This window comes from Strigops habroptila, chromosome 1 (genome assembly GCF_004027225.2).
Source record: "Strigops habroptila isolate Jane chromosome 1, bStrHab1.2.pri, whole genome shotgun sequence".
Classification (NCBI taxonomy): domain Eukaryota; kingdom Metazoa; phylum Chordata; class Aves; order Psittaciformes; family Psittacidae; genus Strigops; species Strigops habroptila.
The window spans coordinates 96,424,807-96,447,330 of record NC_044277.2 but is presented as its reverse complement, the minus strand read 5'-3'; the positions used below and the strand labels follow the sequence as shown (position 1 = coordinate 96,447,330).

The 22,524-nt window shown below is 36.1% G+C and overlaps 1 protein-coding gene across 8 annotated transcripts in view; it reads right to left on the bottom strand.

The window, feature by feature from the left end:
* Window positions 1-8,032: 8,032 nt before the first annotated feature.
* Window positions 8,033-22,524, bottom strand: part of BRD9 (bromodomain containing 9) — a 25,928-nt gene continuing 11,436 nt past the window's right edge. For 3 of the 8 annotated variants that reach the window (XM_030486504.1, XM_030486693.1, XM_030486791.1), the window contains exons 8-18: window positions 21,935-22,063; window positions 20,992-21,124; window positions 18,762-18,837; window positions 16,929-17,024; window positions 16,025-16,157; window positions 14,378-14,489; window positions 12,721-12,759; window positions 12,185-12,256; window positions 10,837-10,939; window positions 9,748-9,915; window positions 8,033-8,999 (exon numbers count right to left, since the gene is read on the bottom strand). In XM_030486504.1, the coding sequence (XP_030342364.1) occupies window positions 8,899-8,999; window positions 9,748-9,915; window positions 10,837-10,939; window positions 12,185-12,256; window positions 12,721-12,759; window positions 14,378-14,489; window positions 16,025-16,157; window positions 16,929-17,024; window positions 18,762-18,837; window positions 20,992-21,124; window positions 21,935-22,063 (1,162 nt within the window). In that variant the 3' untranslated portion in view covers window positions 8,033-8,898. The remainder of the gene's footprint in view (window positions 9,000-9,747; window positions 9,916-10,836; window positions 10,940-12,184; window positions 12,257-12,720; window positions 12,760-14,377; window positions 14,490-16,024; window positions 16,158-16,928; window positions 17,025-18,761; window positions 18,838-20,991; window positions 21,125-21,934; window positions 22,064-22,524) is intronic. The other 5 variants (XM_030486597.1, XM_030486882.1, XM_030486971.2 and 2 more) reach the window with 3 other exon arrangements.

Here is a 22,524-nt window from a genome sequence, read left to right as displayed (position 1 = left end):
ATCTCATCTTCCTTCCCACTGTTTTCTTGGCTGTTTTGCTACAGTCATCTGAGAAACCATTTTTCCACGTTGCAGCGTGACCACCACTTTCCATGAAACTCCTGTATTAGTTTGGTTCTTTGTTTTGTGCTGAAGAACACAAGGGCTATGTTGGTTGTTGCTAGAGCCCCCAGAATTTCAATGCCAGCCCCACCCCAGTTAGTTGCAGAAGTGTTCTGGACTAGTGCAAATAGCTACTAGGAAGAAGTTGATTACTTTGCACTGGTTGGGTTGTCATTCCCCTCCCACCTCTAAAAATTAACCGCTACCCATATGCCTAGAAGAACCCCAACAGAACAGAAAATACTTCAAATAAAGCGCACACCTGGACCATTGTTCAGAAAAAAGTATTTGCCTATGCTAGGTTTAAAATGGAGGACACCTCTTATCCTAGTTTTACAGTCAGATAAGACATCACATGTGCAATGCTGAAAATAGTCGCCACACCATGTTTTTGTTTTGTTACCATGACAGCAATTACCAATACTTTGAAGAGAATGACTACTCACTGACACAACAAAAGGACAATGGGAAGGTGTGTTTTCTTCAGCAGTCCAGGAAGTCTCATTGTGTGCCCAAATGCAATTATTTCCTATTATGTTTAGGCAAAGCTATTCTTCATCAGAAACAGAACAGCAGCTAAGCTGGTGAAAAAAATCTCATTCAGAAAAGAACAATGCAGAGGTACAGCAGTTTTAGGACTTTGCCTCTTCAAATATCTGTTAAAAGAAGCAAAAATTTAAAGAAGAAAAAATAATAGTCAATATTTCTTATATTTAAATCCTTCTGTCAGCTAGAACATAAAAACACATTGCCAAATAGGTAACATATGCCTGTTTTGGCTGCATTTTCTTTTATACTTTTTTTAGTGTTAGAATCAAACCTTCTTACTACATTCTACAGCTTTGGTGTGTAAAAAATTATATCTTGAAAATGCCATAAAAATCAGGCTTCACAACAGTTAGTAGGATTCTTCGTCTTCCTAGCTTAGACCTATCTCCTCCTCCATACAGAGAGAAAAATGGGAAGACCTCTGAATGGACAACCTGATGTGTCATCTCCTTCAAGAACTCCTGAGCAAGAAATGCAGCATGCTACTGGGATTACAGATCTCAGTCTTTCTTTCCTAGATCTCTCCTGCACTGTGAATGCAACTGTACTTGTACTATCATGTTTCACAGCTAAGTCATTCACATCCATCGTAATTTGTAGATTTGTCTGACATTTTCAATACAAAGCAGACATTAATATATAACGGATTTAGCTACTTTCACTAAAACTTACATAAAGCATAGCTTACGTGACATGGTATTGTAACTATGGCTTTTTTCAACATAAAGACTAATCAAATGGTTGTGGGACACAACATTTTTAAAGCACAAGTCCTCAAATGATAATACAGGGGATGCATATGGTTGAAAATACAGGACTGCAGGCACATCAGAATTTCAGCAAGGCTGTTAATTACTCAGACATAAAGACATGGTATTCATTAGCATCCTGTGTTTCTTCCAGTGTATGTTAAACTTTTTCTTTTTTGAAAAATAAAGAAGAGACACAATTAATAGACTGTTTTCTTAAACACATTGTGAAGAAACTTAGGCGTAAGACCTACAGCTGTGCTGACTACTCAACCTCTGTTTCAACAAGAATTATGGTGCTGTCATAGGAGTGCTCCATTGACACCCTAGCATTTCCTAGCAACTATCTATGTTTTGAACATTAAAAAGTGGATGAAATACCGCCGCCTATCAGTGTTTTCTTTCTCATTATGCTGTTAAACCTTTCTTCCTCTCCCATGTAAAAGGAAAAAAGTCTCATTTGGACATAATGCAGAACTTCAGACCATGCTCTGTAATGTACTGAATTACCAAAGAACAAGCAATCAGATTACAAGGTGGTTCATGTTATCTAAGTTGACCCTTCTAAAAATAAAGTTATTGTTAGTTCACAGATCCACTACAGGTTCACTGATGTTTAGTCCTGTAATGGACAGAGTGCCCCATAAGCAAATAGAGAGCTGGTCATTCTGCTTTTCATAGGTCTGCTTCTCAGGGGTTTTTTTCCCCTACAAAAACAGTATCCAGTCTTTTCAAATTTGTTGTGAGCCAAAGCACTAAGTATAAAGAATATCATATATTACTCCGGCAAAGCAGCACTGAATGCATTCCAATCACATAATGGCAGCCCAGAACAACCTGTTTACAGTATTACAGCAGGATACCCTGTCTCTGTGAGTAGAGAGACCTGGACCTGTGTCATGGTTTGACCCCAGCTGCCGCTTGCTCACTCCCCCAGCAGGATGGGGAGAAGAACTGGGAAAAAAAGTAAAACCCGTGGGTTGAGATAAGAATAACTTAATAATGAAAGTACAATATAATACTAAAAGAAAAGGGAAATTACAAGGAGAGAGATATAAAACTAAAAGGGGGGAGAGAAGGGGGAAGAACCCAATGAAAAGAAAAAAAACAAACAACAGCAGTGATGCACAATGCAATTGTTCACTGATACCCAGCCTAACCCGAGCACCGATCAGTCCCTTCCAGTATACTGCGCATGACGTGCTGTGGTATGGAATACCCTTTTGGCTAGTTCAGGTCAGATGTCCCATCTCTGCTTCCTCCTGGCTTCTTGTGCCCCTCCTCACTGGCATAGCATGAGACTGAAAAGTCCTTGATCAGGGTAAGTGCTACTTAGCAACAACTAAAACATCAGTGTGTTATCAGCATTGTTCTCAGATTAAAACCAAAACACAGCACTGCACCAGCTACTAGGAAGAAAATTAACTCTATCCCAGCCAAAACCAGGACAATCATGATGGGTTGTCATGGAGATGCATGCAGGTTTGCTTTGTATATTTATTTCCTTTATCAGATAGGTGGAGGAGGAACATCACTCTGCTCTGGTTTCTTACATATTCTTGGTGAGCAAGACTCTCTCTCACTTGAAGTCAAGTGATGGCACAACAGCTGCTTAAAACTCATTTCTTTCCTGCATGGCTAGCTGGGCTACAGAGTAGTTAGTGAAAGTGTGTAGAGTAAAAAAACCACTTTTTAAATTCATGTAGGGAGATGCTTTCTTCCTAGCATATTATTTTTCCAATACCTTGAAAGACTCATGACTTAAAAAAAAAAAAACCTCTTTTACTAGTTCAAAGACTGACATTTCTCTGTAAGAGAGTACTTTATGTGATTAAGACATCTAGTCTTTTTTGATCAATCTAGGAAAAATCCTTCAACTGAAATGCATTGTCTTCCTGGCCTCCAAACAGCTGTGGCTCTTCTCCATCTCCTGCCCCATGCCCCTTTTCTTCCAGCCACCACCTACTTAGAGGATTGTTCAAAACATTATTAACTATAATATGTACACACACAGTTATGTACACACATACCCTCCTGCAAGATGGGACCAACATAAACCCAGCTAATCTACATAAAACTAGTTCTACAACATTCAAGTGTGGGCTTAAACTCACTGGGAATAAATGCCATTTCTTTGGAGGTGCCCTAGCCCTCACTTGTAGCATAATTAGTGAGGTAGGTGGGTTTTTTTTTCCTCCCCTCCCCTATTTGGACACATACCAGATAGCATTTATAAAAAAACATATCTCAAGGATGGTAGAAGGTCAGAAAAAAGAAAAAATAAATACAGAAATCCCAGCATATTTCCATCCATGTGCCAGTAATAGTATGTAGACTCCAAATCCTATAGCAGCCAGGTAAACAAAAAGCAGCAAAGCAACAAACTTAAAAAGGAGTGGCATGGTAAAGACCAACAATTCACTCCGGAATGTAGGGTGGAGAAATCAGGTTATTTCTGCTGGTCAGCTGTTCAGGTCTTGTCTGCATTAATCTCTTCCTATAGCAATTCATCTGCCAGAAAGCAAAGAACTACATGCCCTAAAAAAAAAAAAAAAAAAAAAGGGAAGGGGGGGAAAAAAAAAGAAAAAAATTCTCTGCTTTTAATGTGTTTTTTTCTTTATTCCTAACATTTTCATGTACATTCTGTACCTAGACTTGTGTACCTCAAAACAGACGGTGGAGGAAAGTTGTTTCACTCTGAATCACTATTTACAAAGATGTTTGCAGATGTGTGCAATGCATTCTCAACATTCCCTTTGCTGCCACTGAAGATGGCTGTGCTAAAGCATTATATTGATGATAGCTGTCAGAAAAAACCCATTTTCACAGTTATTTAGACAAATATCCATTTTCACTGACATGTATCTATCTCGTGGAAGCACAGAACAAAGCTGGTTTTTCTTACCATTGCTCACATCCTGCTTCAATACAATTTTTGATACAGCATTAGAGGACAAAATAAATTCCAAATTAATCTTCAGTGTTTCCTTAAAACCCCTTGGTGCATTTAGCACAAATGCATTTAATTTTCTCCATTTGCTATAGCAACTATGGATTGGTTTTAAAAAACATCCTGAGAAGCACATCTCTCAATAGCAGCAACAGAAACATTAATTCAAACTGAGGGTAACTAACATAAAGTAGGTTGACATATGGTGCCATCTAGCTAGAAGATTTTATGGATGTCATGTATTACAGATTTAAATGCGTTGCCATAAAAATACAGTTCTTTTCCAAATGATCTAAACACGAAATGTCTACCAGATCAACTTCAAACCCCATCCATTTCTAGTCTATGTAGGATTACAGGTAAACAGAGGTAGAAATACGTTAAATCATAGACTAAGTAGGAATTTTTCAAAATCTTAATGATTATAAAGGATCATAAGCTTACAGGTCAATAATGATTATTTCAAAGCTTTTCAATGTATTTGAATATGAATTTACAACCTGCATAGACAAGAGCAAATGAGACATGGCTTGGGATTTTTTTTTTCTACTTCAAGTAAGTAGTAACAGGAATTGCTTCTTAAAGCTTTTCCAGGGTCAGACTGGCAGGCCAGTATCTCCCCGGATCCTTATTCTGGCTCTTCTTGTAGATGAGTGTTGCATTTGCTAATCTCCAGTCAGCTGGGATCTCACTGGTTAGCCAGAGCTGCCAATATGTGATAGGAAGTGGCTTAGAGAAGACTTCTGCCAATTCCTTCAGTATCTCTGGGTGGACCCACAGACTTGCGTGTGTCTAAACTCCTAACATACAGAGCTACCCCACTGTCTCTCCTTCCTTGCCTATCCATTCTGAAGACTTTATAGCCATCCATCACAGCACTCCAGTTGCAGGAGTCAACCCACCATCTTTCTGTGATGTCACAGTTTTCCCGCTGCACAATGGCTTCCAGCTGCTCCTGTTTGTTGCCCACGCTGTGGGCATTGGTGTAGATGCACTTCAGTTGGGCTATTGATCCTGACACTTTTTTGGGGGAAGAAGCCCCAATTCCTGTGTGACTGTTCTCAGGCACTTCCGTTGTTTCTAATACATCAATAACCCTCGTGTCTTTGCTGCCCCATGGATCTCTGTCCTGTACCTCCACTGACATGGCAAGCACAATTTACTGTGTGCAAGGAAGTGCTGCTCTGTGAAGACAAAAAAAAAAAAAAAAGAAAAAAAAAATCACTTTGCTATTTAGCTTCTTTGCTTCTAAGAAACTTGAAAATATTCTCACATTGTGAGGAGGGAGAGAAATAGCATGTCCCAGCTATTTGTAGAATAAAGTTGTGGAAGGCCATGTTAAACCCCTGTGCATTTCTAACTTTGGTGGATTTGTACTCGCTTCATTAAGACTCCCACTTCTTATCTCCCTCCTGTCAGATATTTGCACACACAGATGAGATCACTCCTGAGCCTCCTCCAGGCTGAAGAGTCCCAGCTCTCTCAGCCTCTCCTCCTAAGAGATATGATCCAATTCCCTCATCCTTGATGTCCTGTGCTAAAATTGTTCCAGTAGGTGCATATCTCACCTGTACTGGAGAGACCAGAACTGGACAGTGCATTACTGTTTCTTGTGATCACAAAAAAATACTGAAATATAACAAAACAATACATATAGAACCCTTTGAACATACAAATGGACTTTTTTCTTTTTTTTGCTGTTTAGCTACCATAAACACACCTTTGCAATAAATGTGACATACAAGGAGTAAGAATTTTCTTTAGGACAGTTTCTAATGGAAAGTTGAAAATCTTCTTTCTCATTTTGTATGAAAATAGTTAAAACAAAAGAAGTAACAAAAAAAAAAAAAAAAAACCCAACAAAACCCAACCAAAAAAAAAAAAGTAACCCTTAATCAAAATATATTCAGCTATCCCGACGCTGAAGAGGCAGAGCATGTTTACACAATATAACAGTGATTTTATCATGTGTATCAGAAGAAACAATCAGGTTTCTTTTACTTACTCAAAATATTTTCCTCAGGAGTTATTGCAAATCCACAATTAATTTTAAAATACAAAACATGAAGATGTGATCAAAATAATCTGCTTGTAAAACATAGTCCTCGTTTTCAAAATATACTGTTGATTTCATGAGCCCAATGATTCATATCTTGTACTCCATTAGAATCAACCCAGTCCTTCAAATTTGGCACAGGTTACTTTGAGTAGTGATATATTCATTGCTATAATGTACACCTGCAATTGGTAGCCATGGATGCATAGTTACTGCATCTTAAGCCTGGGGCGAAGTGACCCTCTTGAAACAATAAGGAATTCATAGGTGCAACCAGATCTTGGTGATCTGTGTACAGTACAGTACTACAGTAGCATAACAGTGAAGGTTTGGCATTTCTTTGGGATGGATGTGGTGTCTGAATAGTAACCTAAATGTAAATGTTAAACCTGACCTCCATTTCTATGCAAAACCCATGATACAGTAGAACTAACGTTTAATTTAACTCTCCAAAAACATCCTAGAAGTTGTTTTATATAAAAATCTCCAGTCCAAGTTTAAAAAAAAAAAAAAAAAAAAAAATATCCTTCCCCACAGAATTACACATGTGCACTTTGGAATACATTTTCTATATACTCAAAAGTAATTATTCCTCAATAATTCATGTGATGAGTATTTTAGCTCTGCTATGACCTCTGTGACCCAACTTATCTAGACCAGAGTATTCTATATGTAAATAAATAAATAAATGGAAAATAATCAAAGTGCTTGCAGACTTATGATTAAAAATACACTCCAACATTTAAACCTGTAACCGATAAATAGCGCAATTAGCCTGCAAAGTTTATACATGACCAAAACTTTTCACCTCAGGATGAATTGCAAACCCAAGATACTTTCATCAAAGAAGGCTGGCATAGGTAAGATACTTACCTGATTTATCAAAGTATTTTATCAAAATCTGTGTTTATGCTCAGTATTAAGGCATGACACAAGAATGATGTAATGGCACAGAGGAACATGCCACAGAGCTTTGTTCCTGCGGAAGAATCGGTATTAAATCCTTCGCAATCAAGATAACTCACAAAAGCTTTGCTATCACTGTCTTTGCCAGGCAATGATGATTTCGAGAGCTCCCTCCTGCCTCCTGATCCTTACTCTTTACTTCCAGCCTTTAGGTGGACGCCACTGCTCCTTTAATTGTGAAACTTACTGACTAGGGGGAAAGCAAAGAATGTTTGAAACTCAAAAGTTTTTGATCCAGTTCAGGTGAAAATCCCACAAATGACTTGTTGCAATAGAAACAGCAGTCAACTAGCGTATAGAGGGGAAAAGGCAGCCACCAGAATCACAGCTTATTGAACATAAAATAACAGATAACAGCTAAACACAAAACGCATATGCTTAAGTGGGGTGGGGAAGAATCTCAGAAGGGGAGGGAAGCAGTCTAGACCACAAATAACTAGTTTGAGATCTTCCTGTTTAGCCTTTATCAAGACTTTGATATCAGTTACCTGAGAGACTTCCTTGTTGGCTCCTAGAAATTCACAGTTAATTTTGTTTACAACTATATGTGTCATGATGAAATTTATCTCTTGAGGCAGCACAAAAACTCAGATCAAGACTGCCTACTATTTCAGATTTGGTAAAGATAAGGAAATGAATTTTCTCCTGGCAAGAACAAGATATTTGCAAAAAATCAAAAGTGGCTTTGTATTTTTATTAATATTTACAAAATATTGTAAATTCATAAATTTGTCCAGCTTGCATGTATCAATGGTACAAAATCCCCCAGTTTCATCAATACTGGATTATAAAAGTGTTGTTAAAATTACTGAAAAGCACGCCTTACCCAGATTTTCTTTTCCAGCCAATATACAGATTAAATTAAAAAATACAAGTATTATATTTAATTTGTGTTTCAAAACACAAGGGACCACAAAAACATCCATCTTTTTTTTTAGATCCAGGGTAGAACTCTTGTAGCAAGCATTTTAATGCAACTATCAAGCACTGTTACTCTCCTCTAGAGTGATTAAAAAAAGATTTAAATATGTGGAAACAGAAACAACAGATCATTAACAATAGGAGATGGGAAATGTAATAATGATCACAATTCACGCAGCTCTGTCACTGCTAGAATAAAATAGTCCTCCTTGAAAATGTTCAAGTTAGAACCTGAACAGAACTGTTAGATCATTTTACTAGAAACATTTAATGACTGCTGCCATTATACTGGGAAAATGATCACTTCTTAATTTCTATGAAACACAAATTTTTCTAACACATTATTTGCTGGTTTTCAGTTAAGACACACACACCAGTACACAACAATCTCCCTCAACAAACAAACCAAAAGCCGGTCTTGGTACATTGCTAACAACATGATGTACTACGTAGTTTGTTTTGTTTTGTCTAAGACAGCATATATAATAATATTATACAGGAATCCTCATAGAAAAGAGGAACAAAATTGAGGTTTCTGCCATGGACAAAAACTTTATAAAAACATAATACAATTAAAATACAAAATATATATAGTACATGTCAGATTAGTTAGTAGTGGCATTTGAGGTTTCCGGAGACTGAAGAAATTCATAGGGATCATGAACCATGTCTTGCTGCTCTCCAACACTCAGATGAGAGGGGCTTCCTGTAGAATATGGGAAATAAAAGAAAAACTTTTAGAAGTACAGAAAAATAATGGAGAGGCATTTATGCATATAAACACCATGGTTATTTCACATGTTCCTTTCAGACTTTTAAAGCAAGACAGACATCTAAATGGTATTTAAACAGGAGATTTTGAAAAAGAAATTACAAGATTCTTCACTAATTTAGACCTTTTCGGAAAAAGCAGTCATTATTCTACTAATCTGAGCTAAAAAATTATACAAAATGTCATTGAGTATCATTCCACCAACATGTCCTACCTTTACAAAGATGGCAACAAATTATTAAGTGGTATGTTAACCTACCATCCTGTTTTATCATTGAACTTAAGTATTGACAGTGGAAGGCTGTTGTAGAATCCCACCTGTTCCTTGCTGCATACAACCACGTCAAAGAAAAATTAATACTTCTTAGTATTTCTAAGAGCATAAAATGCAAGTGCATATAGGGATTTGCTGGTCAGTATCAATTTACTTCACAATTACTTCAATCATGTCTAATAAAAAAATAAGTAACTACAGTTAGTGTCCTTAATTCCACAAGTCAAAAGCATGTCTTCTTAGTTGCCTTTGCCATACATATTTAAAAATTAAAACATAATCCTGTAGTTAACACACTATTTTATCAGAGTAGTTTCATACAAAGATTTATGTAAATTAAAGTATAAATTTTAGTAAGTTTCAATTACAGCAGCAGTACCACAACTTCTGTGACAAAGGTAACTTTACCGAGATGATGTTGGTCTCTTTCAGAGGTATTGGAGAGGGAACTCAAATTTGATGATGGCCGGGATCCCACTCTGTCAGCCTGAGCCTCATGAAGGTCTTGCAGCAGCTTAGTTGTTTCATCCAAATGTAAATGGTTATCATCATGATCAAGCTCCTTCTTCACTTTCCCTAATGGCCACCAGTTACCAATCAAAACCCATAATTAGCACATGCAGATTGACTCATGAATTATCAAGTCACTATAAAAAAAAAAACAACTCTAAAATAAACACGTTCCTTCACACTTCTAAGAGGCAACAGCTGCAGATCTGTTTTCAATTTCAAGAAATACATGTTGGAAAACATTTGGTGATATTGGAGGCTCAAGGAGAGCACGATGGGAAATGGCTGAAACTGAACTGAGTCCTAGTATCGTTCAGCATCTTTCACATTCTGAATTAAAAGTATCTTAAACCATGAGTGGTGCTATTATTTGTGATGGCATTATTGAAGACATTTGGCCAGCTTGGCAGACTGCAGAAATGGGAACATTGCTTTGTGTAGTATTTAAACAAGGATACGTCTCAAAGATGTGTATTTGAAACAATATCCTAACGCTTTCATACAACGGTCTTATTTGAAGCTAAAGTCTTCCTAACGCCTGAAATTTCCTCTGATTTTTCTTTTGGGACATTCCAAGTGGTGAGTGATATGATTGAGCTCCACATACTTACCTACTGCCCAAGTTATTTCAAAAAACAGCATATGAAGCAGTTAACATTTCTGAACCAAAGCTACACACTGATTCTTAAAATTTATGTTACTATGAACACATAAAACCAAGCAGAACTATTAGAATTGTGAGGTACAAATACTTTGATTTCTTCAGTGATACCAAAAAGTTAGCTTGTCTCAAAGCAGAAACAGACCAATGTTTCACTTACCTTGTACCAGCCTTTTACCTATGTCACCTATAGACTTTTATATATGTCAAATGTAGACTTATTTCAAATTTTTGAACACATTTTTATGCTTAACAAATGTAGCTGTTATTTTGCCTAAATAGTACAACAAAACTGCAATTGATGGCTTGTATATTTAATTACTTACCTAATGAACTTAACATAGAAATGTCAAGAGATACATCTGAGTATGGTTTCATAGAGAGAAAGTCCAAGTCAGAAGTGTTACTGTCTCCAGCAGATTCTCCAACCTATTAGAATACAAGAAACAGAAAGACTAGCAATAGTGATAAGCTGTCATAATAACTTTTTAATGTTTAAGGTACATGCATGAATCCATACTCTCAAAAATGCGCAGCACAACACTTGAGACTGGAGCATCCGTAGCGATCTTGGCTAACCTGCAACTCACAAGCAGCTCACAGATGGTTCCAGGACAGACCAGTCATATGAATGGTAAGGGATCTGTACAGTAGTCTAAATATCTTTCATCTCAACATCCAGGACTGTTGAAACCAACATTACCAAGTCCTCTGGAACTCAATTACCTGCTCAACTCATTCCTGTCCCATGGCAAAACCCTGGCAGAGGGAAGCATTATCAGTATCACCATGAGACACTTCCAGATCCCCTTTTCCTTCACCTTCTCAACGCAACACTGGATTTATTGAAATTTTTAGTACGTGACTAACAAAACCACTAAGGTGGGCCTCCCTATACACAGCATCAGCTGGAGCTGGTCTCCCAAGTATTTTCTTCAATACAGTTGGATACTGAAATACAGCCTGCGCTACAACAAAAATTGCGTTTTTTTTTCCCATACTTGTTGCAATACTGCTATGTAATCACAGTAAAAGTTGCTGGTAAATAAACATGCTGGTAAATATACTCCCACGTATTAATTTTTAGAAATATGGAAATGAAATTTAGCACTTTCATGAATTAACCAGTCACCTTGTAGAGAAATACAAACCCTTCCACAAAAAATAAGGAATATTTATAAAACTATAAATTTTATTGGTCATTATAATGTAATCCATATGATTTTTATGTGAATTGCCATGGAATACAGCACAAATTTTCTGTTGTCACAAATAATTTGCAAGATAAAACCACTTAAAAAAAAGATTGATTAGTAGCTGTGAAAGCGTAAGATATGCATTATTTACCACTACTTTCTAACACACATTTTCAATGGATGTGGTAAAACTGAGGTTTTAAAAAATTTTATAGCAGGTTGAACCTCAAATATTCATCAGCAAATTAAGTATCTTTCAGATTACTAATTGGTCTTTCTGCCTCTGAGATTGTTATGCATGCTGAATTAAACTAGAGAATACAGAACAATAGGACAAAGCCACAAAGCCACCAACTAAAATAGACTGAGTGCCAGAGAATCCATTTTAAGTAGTGAAAGCTTATTCTAGACAAAAAGCATGTCTCAATGCCTTTTTTTTTTTTTTTTTTTTTTTTTTTAAACACATAAACCACTTTACCATAATCTGTTTGGAAGAATCTGGACAGGTATTACGTAACTTGTGTTCTTCTTTTATGAGAACTGGCAGAACCTAGAGAACCAAATCATATTTTAGATCTTAGCATTTCATAGCTTATACTTGTGTTTCCTAAGAATACTCTCAGTTTGTGTAATTTACTGATTCACCATTATTAGACCCCAGGCTACCATGGAACACTATCACTATTTTGTGATATTTGCATAAAACCTTTAAAAAAAAGCAACAAAAATGACTAGTTCTTCTCTAATGGGTGACCATAAACATTCACGTAAGCAATTTAGAGCTAAATAGGACAGCCTCTTTTGGACTAACCTAACAGTCCCTTCTTTATCATATACTCCACTATCAATCTTTTTCTGTAGTATTATACAGAACAAATGCACATTAAATAAAATTCAGAATCTGAATGTTGGAAACCAAGAGAACATCACTTTCTCTACTTCAAATGCCAAGACACTTTTTCTAATAAAAAACCTGAACCAAAACAAACCAGACTGAGTATCAGCATAACTTACTTTAACTTCATCCAGTGGTTTTACTGGGATGTTTCGCCTCTGGAAAGAAAGAATGTTATTTTATTCAACATAAGGGAGAAACCTCTCTCTTGTACAATTTCAAGTACATTTATATTCAAACTTCCCACACAAAATGAGGCTATAGACAGCTAACTTTTTGAAGTATCTGTAATGCAATTACGGTATAACAGTTACTGTTTTGAAATACTTGTTTATGCATTTTAAGTAATCTTTGAGTCTCCTTACACTATTTCTTCTACTCACGAACTTCATATTCAAGTGCAGTATCACTGAAGTACCTTCTGATTCCAAATCAGAAGATTGCAAGTCTTAAGATTGCACTTTCAGAGATACTCATTCTTGCTCAAATGTAACACCACAAAATATTCAAGCACCAAACACCATGGCACATCACCACTGAAACACATTTAACCGCACAAAATCTGTACACATCCACATATGTCACAACTGAACACCATTTTTAAATGTAAATAGCCAATGGCCATTCGAAAGGTATTCAGAAATTCTCATTTGGAACTATATTCATAGAACAAGGTGGCAAAAAGGGAAAGGCATGTTTTATTTTAAAGCTAAATTCAATATTGAACAATGTTCAAAATACTGGTTTTGAACTTCTGGTTTTTTTGTTTTGTTTTTTTAACTAATCCTTTACATTTCCTCCTGTTTCATATACAATCTTTTTCCAGTAGGTACTGGAAAAAATACCCAGAAAATTCTGAAGGATCCTCTGCATTTTTTGTTCTATTGTTTCCTTTTTCCCCCAAACATAACTCCCCCTATTCTTCTTCTAAGTCTGCAGACATTTAACATAATCTCATTTCCACCGTGTTAGGATGCCTGAGTGCCTTCTGTCCTCCCCTTCTACCTCCCTTTCTTTATTCCTGAATCATTCAGAATGTCATCATTTTAAACAGCAGACAACCATTTCAAACTAGAGTGGTTTTCAGAGTGAAGATAACATAAAACAAGATTTTGCAATTTCTGGTAGTCTGATTTGTCTTGGAAATGCAAATGTTCCAACCAGAATTACATATACTTCTGAGAAAAATCTCTTCTCCAGTCTTAGTATGAATCTCCTAGGTAAAGTGCTTTCAGAAATAACTTAAGTTTTTCCTTCAGACACACTACATGAATTTAAAAGTTAGCACTGTTGGGTAATTGATACCTGTACAGCGATATTAATCTATTCTCCAACATTATATCAACATTCCAAATAATTAATTCTTCCACAAAGAATATATTTTGCATTTAAATTAAGAAATAAAAAATCCCTAGCAAAAGCATTGTAATGTAACTCAGAAGCAGACATGTTAAGTCATGACATTGAGTGACAGGGCTGCCTAAACAGCACTCAGTTGGTAGGCCCTTTCTTCCCCCTTCTATGCTGCAACCCCTGCCTTTTCTTTTCTGTAGTCACACGGCGAACCACATGGGAGAAATGATCTAGCTAAAGAAAAAGATTACTTCTCTGCTGATTAATTTGTTTCCTAATTTGGTTCACAACAGATGAACAGCTAAACCTGCAATGTTTAAACTGACAGTGGAAAACAAAGTATCTCATACAATATTAAAACCCAGAAGTAGGTCCATTCTTGTTTTGATGAACTTATGACATTTCTCTGCATCAAGGACACACCTGCTTTAGCTGATAAATAGTTTTGGAATGATCTCCACTAGTGATCTGGTCCAGAAGATCATCTACTATTTTCTTGCTGTAATTTCCAGCATCCTTCACAAATTCTTGTAAGCTGGTAGGAATGGAAATAACCATTACAGAACATGTTTACTTTCACTTAAAAAAAAAAAAAAAAATTAAAAAAAATTTCAACTTACAACATGGATTTCCCCAACTATGCACCTACATTTTCTTTGTTCTTTTGCTCTTCCTTTTTTTTTTTTTTTTTTTTTTTTTTTTTCAGAAAAGCAATTAAGGCCTTTAAGATAAGGGGGTTTTTTTTCCTTCCCTCCCCCCCCTTTTTTTTTAACGGAAGAAAAAATGTACATGCAAACTTGGTTTTCACAACTACCATCAAGTTTTCACTTGGAACTATCGCTCGTAGTGGATTAAAAAAAAAACAAACAAAAACCAGAAAACAACCAAACAAAAAATTCCACAAAGGAAACAAAAAAGCTTGTGATTAATTCTTTCCCTTTAAGATGAACAATTGTCCTGGGTTCAGCAGTAGCAGTCATTTTTCTCCTTCTTAGTAGCTAGTGCAGTGCTGTGTTTTTGACTTTCAGCCTAGGAATAGTGCTGATAACACCGATGTTTTTAGTTCTTGCTAAGTAATGTTTACTCCGATCAAGGACTTTCTCAGTCTCATGCTCTGCCAGGGAGGAGGGGAAGCCGAGAGGAAGCAGAGACAGGACACCTGACCCAAACTAGCCGAAGGGGTATTCCATACCACAGCACGTCATGCCCAGTATATAAACTGGGGGGAGTCACCCGGAAGACCCAGATCGCTGCTCGGGTTGGGCTGGGTATCGGCCGGCGGGTGGTGAGCAATTGTATCCTCTCCCCTTGTTATTTCCCTTATCATTATTATCATTGGTGGCAGCAGTAGTGGTTTTGTATTATACCTTAGTTACTGGACTGCTCTTATCTCAATCCGTGGGAGTTACATTCTTTCAATCCCCCTACCCATCCCTCCAGGAGTGGGGGGAGAAAGAAACGGGGGGAGTGAGCGAGCAGCTGTGCGGTTCTGAGTTGCCGGCTGGGTTTAAACCATGACAACAATTTAATGAAAACTGGCATTTTCCTTTTCAAGTAGCTTTAACTGTTTTGAAATGCCTTGAAATTATCACTGTTTTAAACTCAATGAAATCTATTACTTGCATATCTAAACCCACTTACTGCTGAGTTTAAAGCAAAACACTAAATTTTTAGTACCTGTAATATCCTGCAGTCAAAGACCCTAATGACAAGATCCATAACAGCCTTGCAATAAAATAGGGTAACTTCAAAATGCAAATGGAACAAAAAAACAACCAATTAAAAAAAAAAAAAAAAAACCCCAAGCCACCAACAAAAACCAAAAGACAACCCCCTCCTCCCGAACAACAACAACAAACATCAAACAAACGCCAAACCCAAACCAAACCCCACCAACAAGGTAGCCTCAAGTTTTATAGTGAGTTATTTTTAAAATAAGTTTCACCAGAACAAAAGAAAAAAAGAAAAAAATAAAAATCAGGATTTGGAGGTTCCTGGTTAAGATTTAGGCCCAAATGCTTTTCATAGAATTTCTATGAGAACTTAGGCCTCGTATAAGGAAGCGCTTACCTTAAGGCGCACTGTATCCCTGTTTCATCACCATACGCTGAATACAGGAGCTCCATTTCATCTGATTTCAAATCATGAAATATAGAGTTGTTTTGCATGGAAGGTGCTGTACTAGCACTTGTAAGAAAGGTTACTGGACAGGTAGAAGAAAGATGACAAATGATTGTTACAAGCGTAAAAGATCACAGAGGGGGGGAATATTTTGTTTTCTGAAACAGAAAGCTCAGTGCATTTTTCCCTCCAACTGAAATCAAGAGCAGTATCACAAGGACACTTCCAGACTCTAGAATCAGCATGACTATTTTAACCATATAAATAAATATAAATAAACCGTATAAATACCGGTTGGTTTCAGTTACATGGGTCAGGAAAATAAAGAACTAAGCCAACCACCCCACTCCCACAAAAAAGATTCATTTTCCCGCCCCCTTTATATTTCTACTGTTTGCATGTGTCTACTTCACTGTTGCTTGCCAGTCAGTTTCTGGAAAGCATGAGAAACCATTAAAAATCTCAATAATACCATCAGTGAAATCCTTGTCATATGATACAAAAACGCAAATGACCAAAAGGGTTTTTTTTTAATCTCAACTCTAAGCACGGTTGTTCAGAAAAAAATATCTCCTCCAGAGAAAATGGAGTACCATTACTGAAAAGCTTTTATTGTGGCTATAACACAAAGACAAAACATTAATCCATAAACTCCTAATTAAGTTATGTTTAATAAGCAAAAAAGACAATTTAATTAAAACTTCATTCTGCTGTAAATGGAATAATTATATGTTATAGAAATAACCAAGTGAACTTTCACTTGGAGACAGGCATGATCTGAAATTGTTTTATATCAAGAAATAATGCAAACATTTAATTAACACAAAGTTCAAACATGTTCTTTGGCATTTACCTTTATTTCTTCGTTCATCTTTAAAGCCCAGCGTGGTGAACCCAGGTAATAATTTGCTTGACAGTGAACTCAGATCCACTGGGTGAGTCTCTTCCTCTAATAATTTGGTTTAAAAGATGATGATTATTTTTAGAAAAGCATTTAATGTATAAAATTTATAGTGAAAAATTGAGATTTTGCTATTTCAAAAAGCTGTTGTTACCGTAAAGCCTAAATGTCTTTTAACCTGTACATTAAGGATAGGTAGTGTAATTCAAGTTCTCCATTTAAATTTCAAATACATCTGTAAGTATTGTTCCATATTCACAAGCTCGATGACTTACTTGGTTATTTCACTTTTAAGGTATACAGCAGCATCTGAAATTCTTTTACTTGTTGATTCACAAACATTCAAGATCCACATGTTATGAAGTGATACAATCAATTTCTTACGTTGACTAAGTGGTAGTTTGTCTATAGAAACCCAGACACCACATAAAGAACCTTGTTAAGATAATTATCATTATGGCTATAGTAATATTTCTTGCTTCTGAAGCTTTGAGAACTGCTTACTTAAAATGGCTTGAATAATTTGGAATATGCTTTTAAACTCAAAAAAATCCCAATATCATTTAGGACACTTCCAGTAATTTTAAATCTCACTGGCTATTATGGAATCCAGTGGTAGTTACGGTCAATTACTGAAAAACAGAAAGCAAGTTTAGCACTAGAACTTTACTAGGATTTAAAAAGAAAAAAAATTGAGATTATACTACTAGCTGTAAATTCAGTGTAACTAGTATTAACTATACAATCAAAAAAGATTCTGGAGCACAGAAACATCAAGTTAGCAGTACAGTTCTTTACAGCACACAGTGAAAGCTTGCTCTGTTCCCTTTATCATCACTGTCTAAATTTTCAATGGCATAATTTCAGAGGTATTAAATCACTTTCATTTTAATATTTATTTTTTTTTAGAAATAGGTAAAGGCATGATGGCAGCCAAATGTTCACTTCCATTCCAGAAAAATTTAGTACCGAATGAAAAGGAATGTAGACAGAGGTACAGGTTTGTATCTCCCAGTCAAAAAAATCAATAGATATGTGACTAGTCAAACGGGTTCATGCATTCACCAGTGCAACAATAGGTGAGCTGTGAATGAATTCCAATCTCAAAAGGTGCAGAGAAGGAGGTGCTAAATCAACACGACACAGCAGCATAAAGACTATGACATTTCATTCATTAAACTTTAAAACTTCTGCATTTTGAGAAAAGCATAAGACAGCATAAATTATGTATAGTAGTAACACAAACAAAAAGCCACAGAAAAGATCAGGGAACTAAAGAAGAACAATTGAGCAAAATATAATTAACTTTAAACTGAAATTTAGCTAATAATTTAAATTATGAAATAAGTAAAAGATGATTCTGAATTTGCATCTGTGCATTGCACATTTACATAGGATTATAGAACTTTCATTCACCTTTTGTCTATTAGATTTTAACAATACCAGGTACCCGGAGCAGAAGCCTGTCTTTCAAGTTCTCGATGAAGTTGTAGCAATGTATAACTGCTTATAAGTAGGTATTATTTTACCTCCTTACTGTTAGCATGAGTAAAACAGAGCATCTGAGAAGTGAAAATTTGAAAGGCAGAGAAACACTTTATATTGGAGATACTAAATATAGCTGTTGGGGAAAATGGTTTGGGAAGTTTGTTGGGTTTTGTTTGTTTGGTTGGTTTTTTTTAAACTCATCTATAATACACAGGATCTGTGTGTACAGTTAGGACTTCAAAATCTGCTAGAACATTAAACATTAGAAGTGTTTGCTTGAAAAATTATGGCATTTACCTTCTGCTTCTGGATCAGATGAATTTACTACATTAAATAATAAAGTTCCATCTCCATTTTTTTTTAGATAACCAATCTGTAAATAGAACCACAAAGATACAGAAGCAATTATTCAAAACAGTCCAAGCCCAAAGGAGGAGTTGTTTACTTACACAGAAAACTACAAAACGCATTTTTACCCATATTCAGATCCTGCAGTCTAGTACTCTTTTTAATACAGAGAATTAAACTATTTATCACTGCCTGGCAAATGCTTCAGAGCAGAAGACTTAGGAGTAAAAGTCTGTACATCATATACACAACTCCTTATTCATCTTCGTAAATCAGATCTAAAGTTTGCATCCAAGACAAAAATCAATTCCATTATAATTAGTATAGAACCAGCCTTTCTGACTGCCAAGCCTAGAACACACTTTCGTTTTAGAAGCAGATCTGTAAATCCTATCCACAATCTACCTCACTGTTTATTTTCGTATCTAGACCAAACTGCTTGTTTTCATGTCTCAGCTACAACTTTCTGTAATTAGAAGTATTTTTATGAATTTATCAAATTCTTAAAGAGGTGACAAACCTCTCAGTGCACACACAAACAATGCTAAAAAGACAGCAAGAGATGTGAAAAACAATAGAACACTGGGGCTGGGGTCTGTAATGATAGAGACAGAACTGATGCAACAAGCTAAGCTGATGTCAGAAACTAATTTAAGGCCAAAACTAATGTTGGCATGTAATAAAACCAGAGATAATAAATGCTGGAAAGAGAATAAACAAGAACAATACCTTCAAGTGATGGCAAAAGTTCACAATGGCTGAATTCTAAGAACATATCAGTGTTACCTAGATTCAGTGGCATCTGCAATCAGTTGTCTAGCTGATTGACAGCCTAGACAATTAAGAGCTGCATACCCAGAACAATTCTTGAACATTGCAAAACTGGCTGTATCATCATGAAAGACCTTTTCAGTAAAGTTAGCAATTAGCAGAAAATCAGTATTGCTTTAAAGGGTTTTTAAAAAGCCACTCTTACTTTGGAGGTTTCAAATTACCTTCAATCCTAGCAAGTCTTCTAATTATCCAAAGAAACAGAAATATACTGAAGAAACTAAACCTTCTCCTGTTGTTAAGGTTTTACTTCCTAATCCAGTTGAGCCTAAGGTGACTGCATAATAAGGGCCACTGTCCAAGAAATAGACATTTAAGTTTGAAGACAACTGTTACCACTAATGCTTCAAAGCAAATATTTCTTCTGCAACAGTTGTTAAAAAAATAGTTGGAAAATTCAGGATGTAGCAACATCCTGATTATTTTTTTGACTGCAGTGGTCACTGGAATATGTGACAGAGTGAGAAATGAGGAAAAAGGTGTTAATAAAGACTCCACACAATGCAAGGTAAACAGAGTAAACGTATCTCAGCATAGGCCTGTAGCAAATGCCTGTAGCATTCACTCCAACCCCCGCATGAAGCAGTGAAGGAATCCACCATTATCACACAGTGGTAACAACCCATAAACAGAACATGCTGAGAAAACTGCACTAACAGTATTACTGAGCTTTTCCTTCTAGCTCTTGGAACAGCACAAAACCAAACATGGAACAGTAACAGAATCACATTCAAGATGATGAAACCTGTGATTAGCACTGTCCGAAACTCCAACATGGGCAAACTATTGGTATATTCTCCTAGTCACTGAAGGATGTCTATAATTTGTACTCACACAAGAACGTGCTATAGCTGACCACAGCTATATGAAACTGCAAGAGGTTCTGGACTTCTCATTGAAAACTGTAATTCAACGCTTAAAACTCCTGAATTTCCTAGGGTGTGTGTGCGGAAATCCTGATAAACCTTCAAACTATGTCCAAGTTTGCTTTTTCTGAGGTTGCAACAATAAGAAGAGTATGATGCTATTTTAATCACTTTCGATGCTAAGGATTGCAATTAAGGAAGCAGATTCAAGACTGAGCAACATTTCACTGCTTTCTTCAAGAGAATGTCTAAAGATGTTCAACACACAATATACAACTCAAAATCCTCTTAGGACACCCTAAAATGGGTCTTCAATGGGAGCTAAATGATTGACAATAGCCATACTGGTATTCCTCACAGAGCATATATCATAGATGTTACAGTCTCAGAAAATATAATACTAAAGCCTGTTTTCAAAGATGAAACAAAGCATTCAATAATCAGACACAAAATGGAACTGTGAACTTTGTTGTGCAGTAGACCTTGCTGTTGGGTAGATATCGATTGATTCTATCCCGAGCTTCATCTGCTGCATGTTCCACTAGTGCCAGGACATGTTCTTCAGCAGTGCTATCTGTCAGGCTGCACGCATTTCCCTCAGGTTCAAATATGCAACTAAGAAAGAGAAAGGAGTAGCTGTAGAAATTAAAAGCTAAAACAAAACAAAGGGCTGAATTCTGGGTTTGCTAAGTAGAACAATTCATCCCACCCCTCTCCCAGTGTCAGTCTACTTTAGAATTTAAGTGCAATTATGATTATATTATGAAACTGAAGTTTTGCAGCAGAAGCCGAGAACTACCAAACTACAGAACTTCAAAAATTTTGTTTCCGTACCTTGAAGAAAATAAAGGATTGCATTAATACAAAGCGAATGCTGTATGCATCCTTAGTCTCCCACATGCACAAATATGCTATTTTCATAAATTCCAACTAGAAAGATGCAGAAAAGAAATTATGTGATGAGGGAATGGATACTGTGTATTCTAATCTGAGGGGGAAAAAAAAAAAAAAGGTGCATTTTGGGGATTATATCGGTTAGGTTGCTTGTAGAAGTAGGACACTGCTCCCAGTCTAGCAGGGAGTCCTTTAATTCCTATGTTTGTTAATACTGGCAATTAGTATTCCTACTCAGTTTCACTCACACCATTTCTTCTCATTGAAATTACAGAAATAAACATTTATGTTTCAGTAGATCCCTTTTCATTAAAGCACCCAAATAATAAAAATGTAATAATTAAGCATACCTAAGATGGAACAGGACATATCTTCACTATTATATAAATATCAGAGAAAGGTAGCATTATATGGGAAAGTGTGAAAATAACATAGGACGTCAGTCTTCAGTATATTATATATTTAAAATAAACTATGTACATCAAAATCTTTGAGGGCATTATATGGACATTAGACACTAGGGCCAAACACCTTAGATACTGGGTAGAGCATCTCCTCACACCAAATCCATTTCTCTCTCCTGGGTTATCTTCTTCCATTTGCTTAGCTAAGAAATTCTCTCTGTATAGAGATTCAGATCTGATACACAAGGAAGTTTTGCTATTAAAGACAATAAAAAGATCACAGGATCATACCATTATGAGACAAATGTGTTATACGATTTTTGTTTCATTGAAACTTAAAGAAAAGGTGCACACAGCAGGAAACTCCTCAACAACTGGCACTTTCTATCACACTCTACAGAATACTTAATGAACAAGATCTGTGAAAGAATGCTCAGAAGATTGCAACATCCTGGACAAAATTTTCAAAAACTACTTAGATATTAGGATGTCCAAGTGATCAAGTCACTTTTGTAAACCACAGTACATAGGTCTGAACTGCTTTAGCACTTTGCAAACATTGACTTCAGCTATTTTTCCATTTTTAACTGGGAAATAGGAAGGCAAAAATATCTGCTATTAGGTTCAATTCTCCCCTCCCAAAGCTCTTACTGTACATCAAAAAGAATAATGTCTATCCTACTGATGCCAAAATACAAGTGCTTAAAAGCTCAAGTC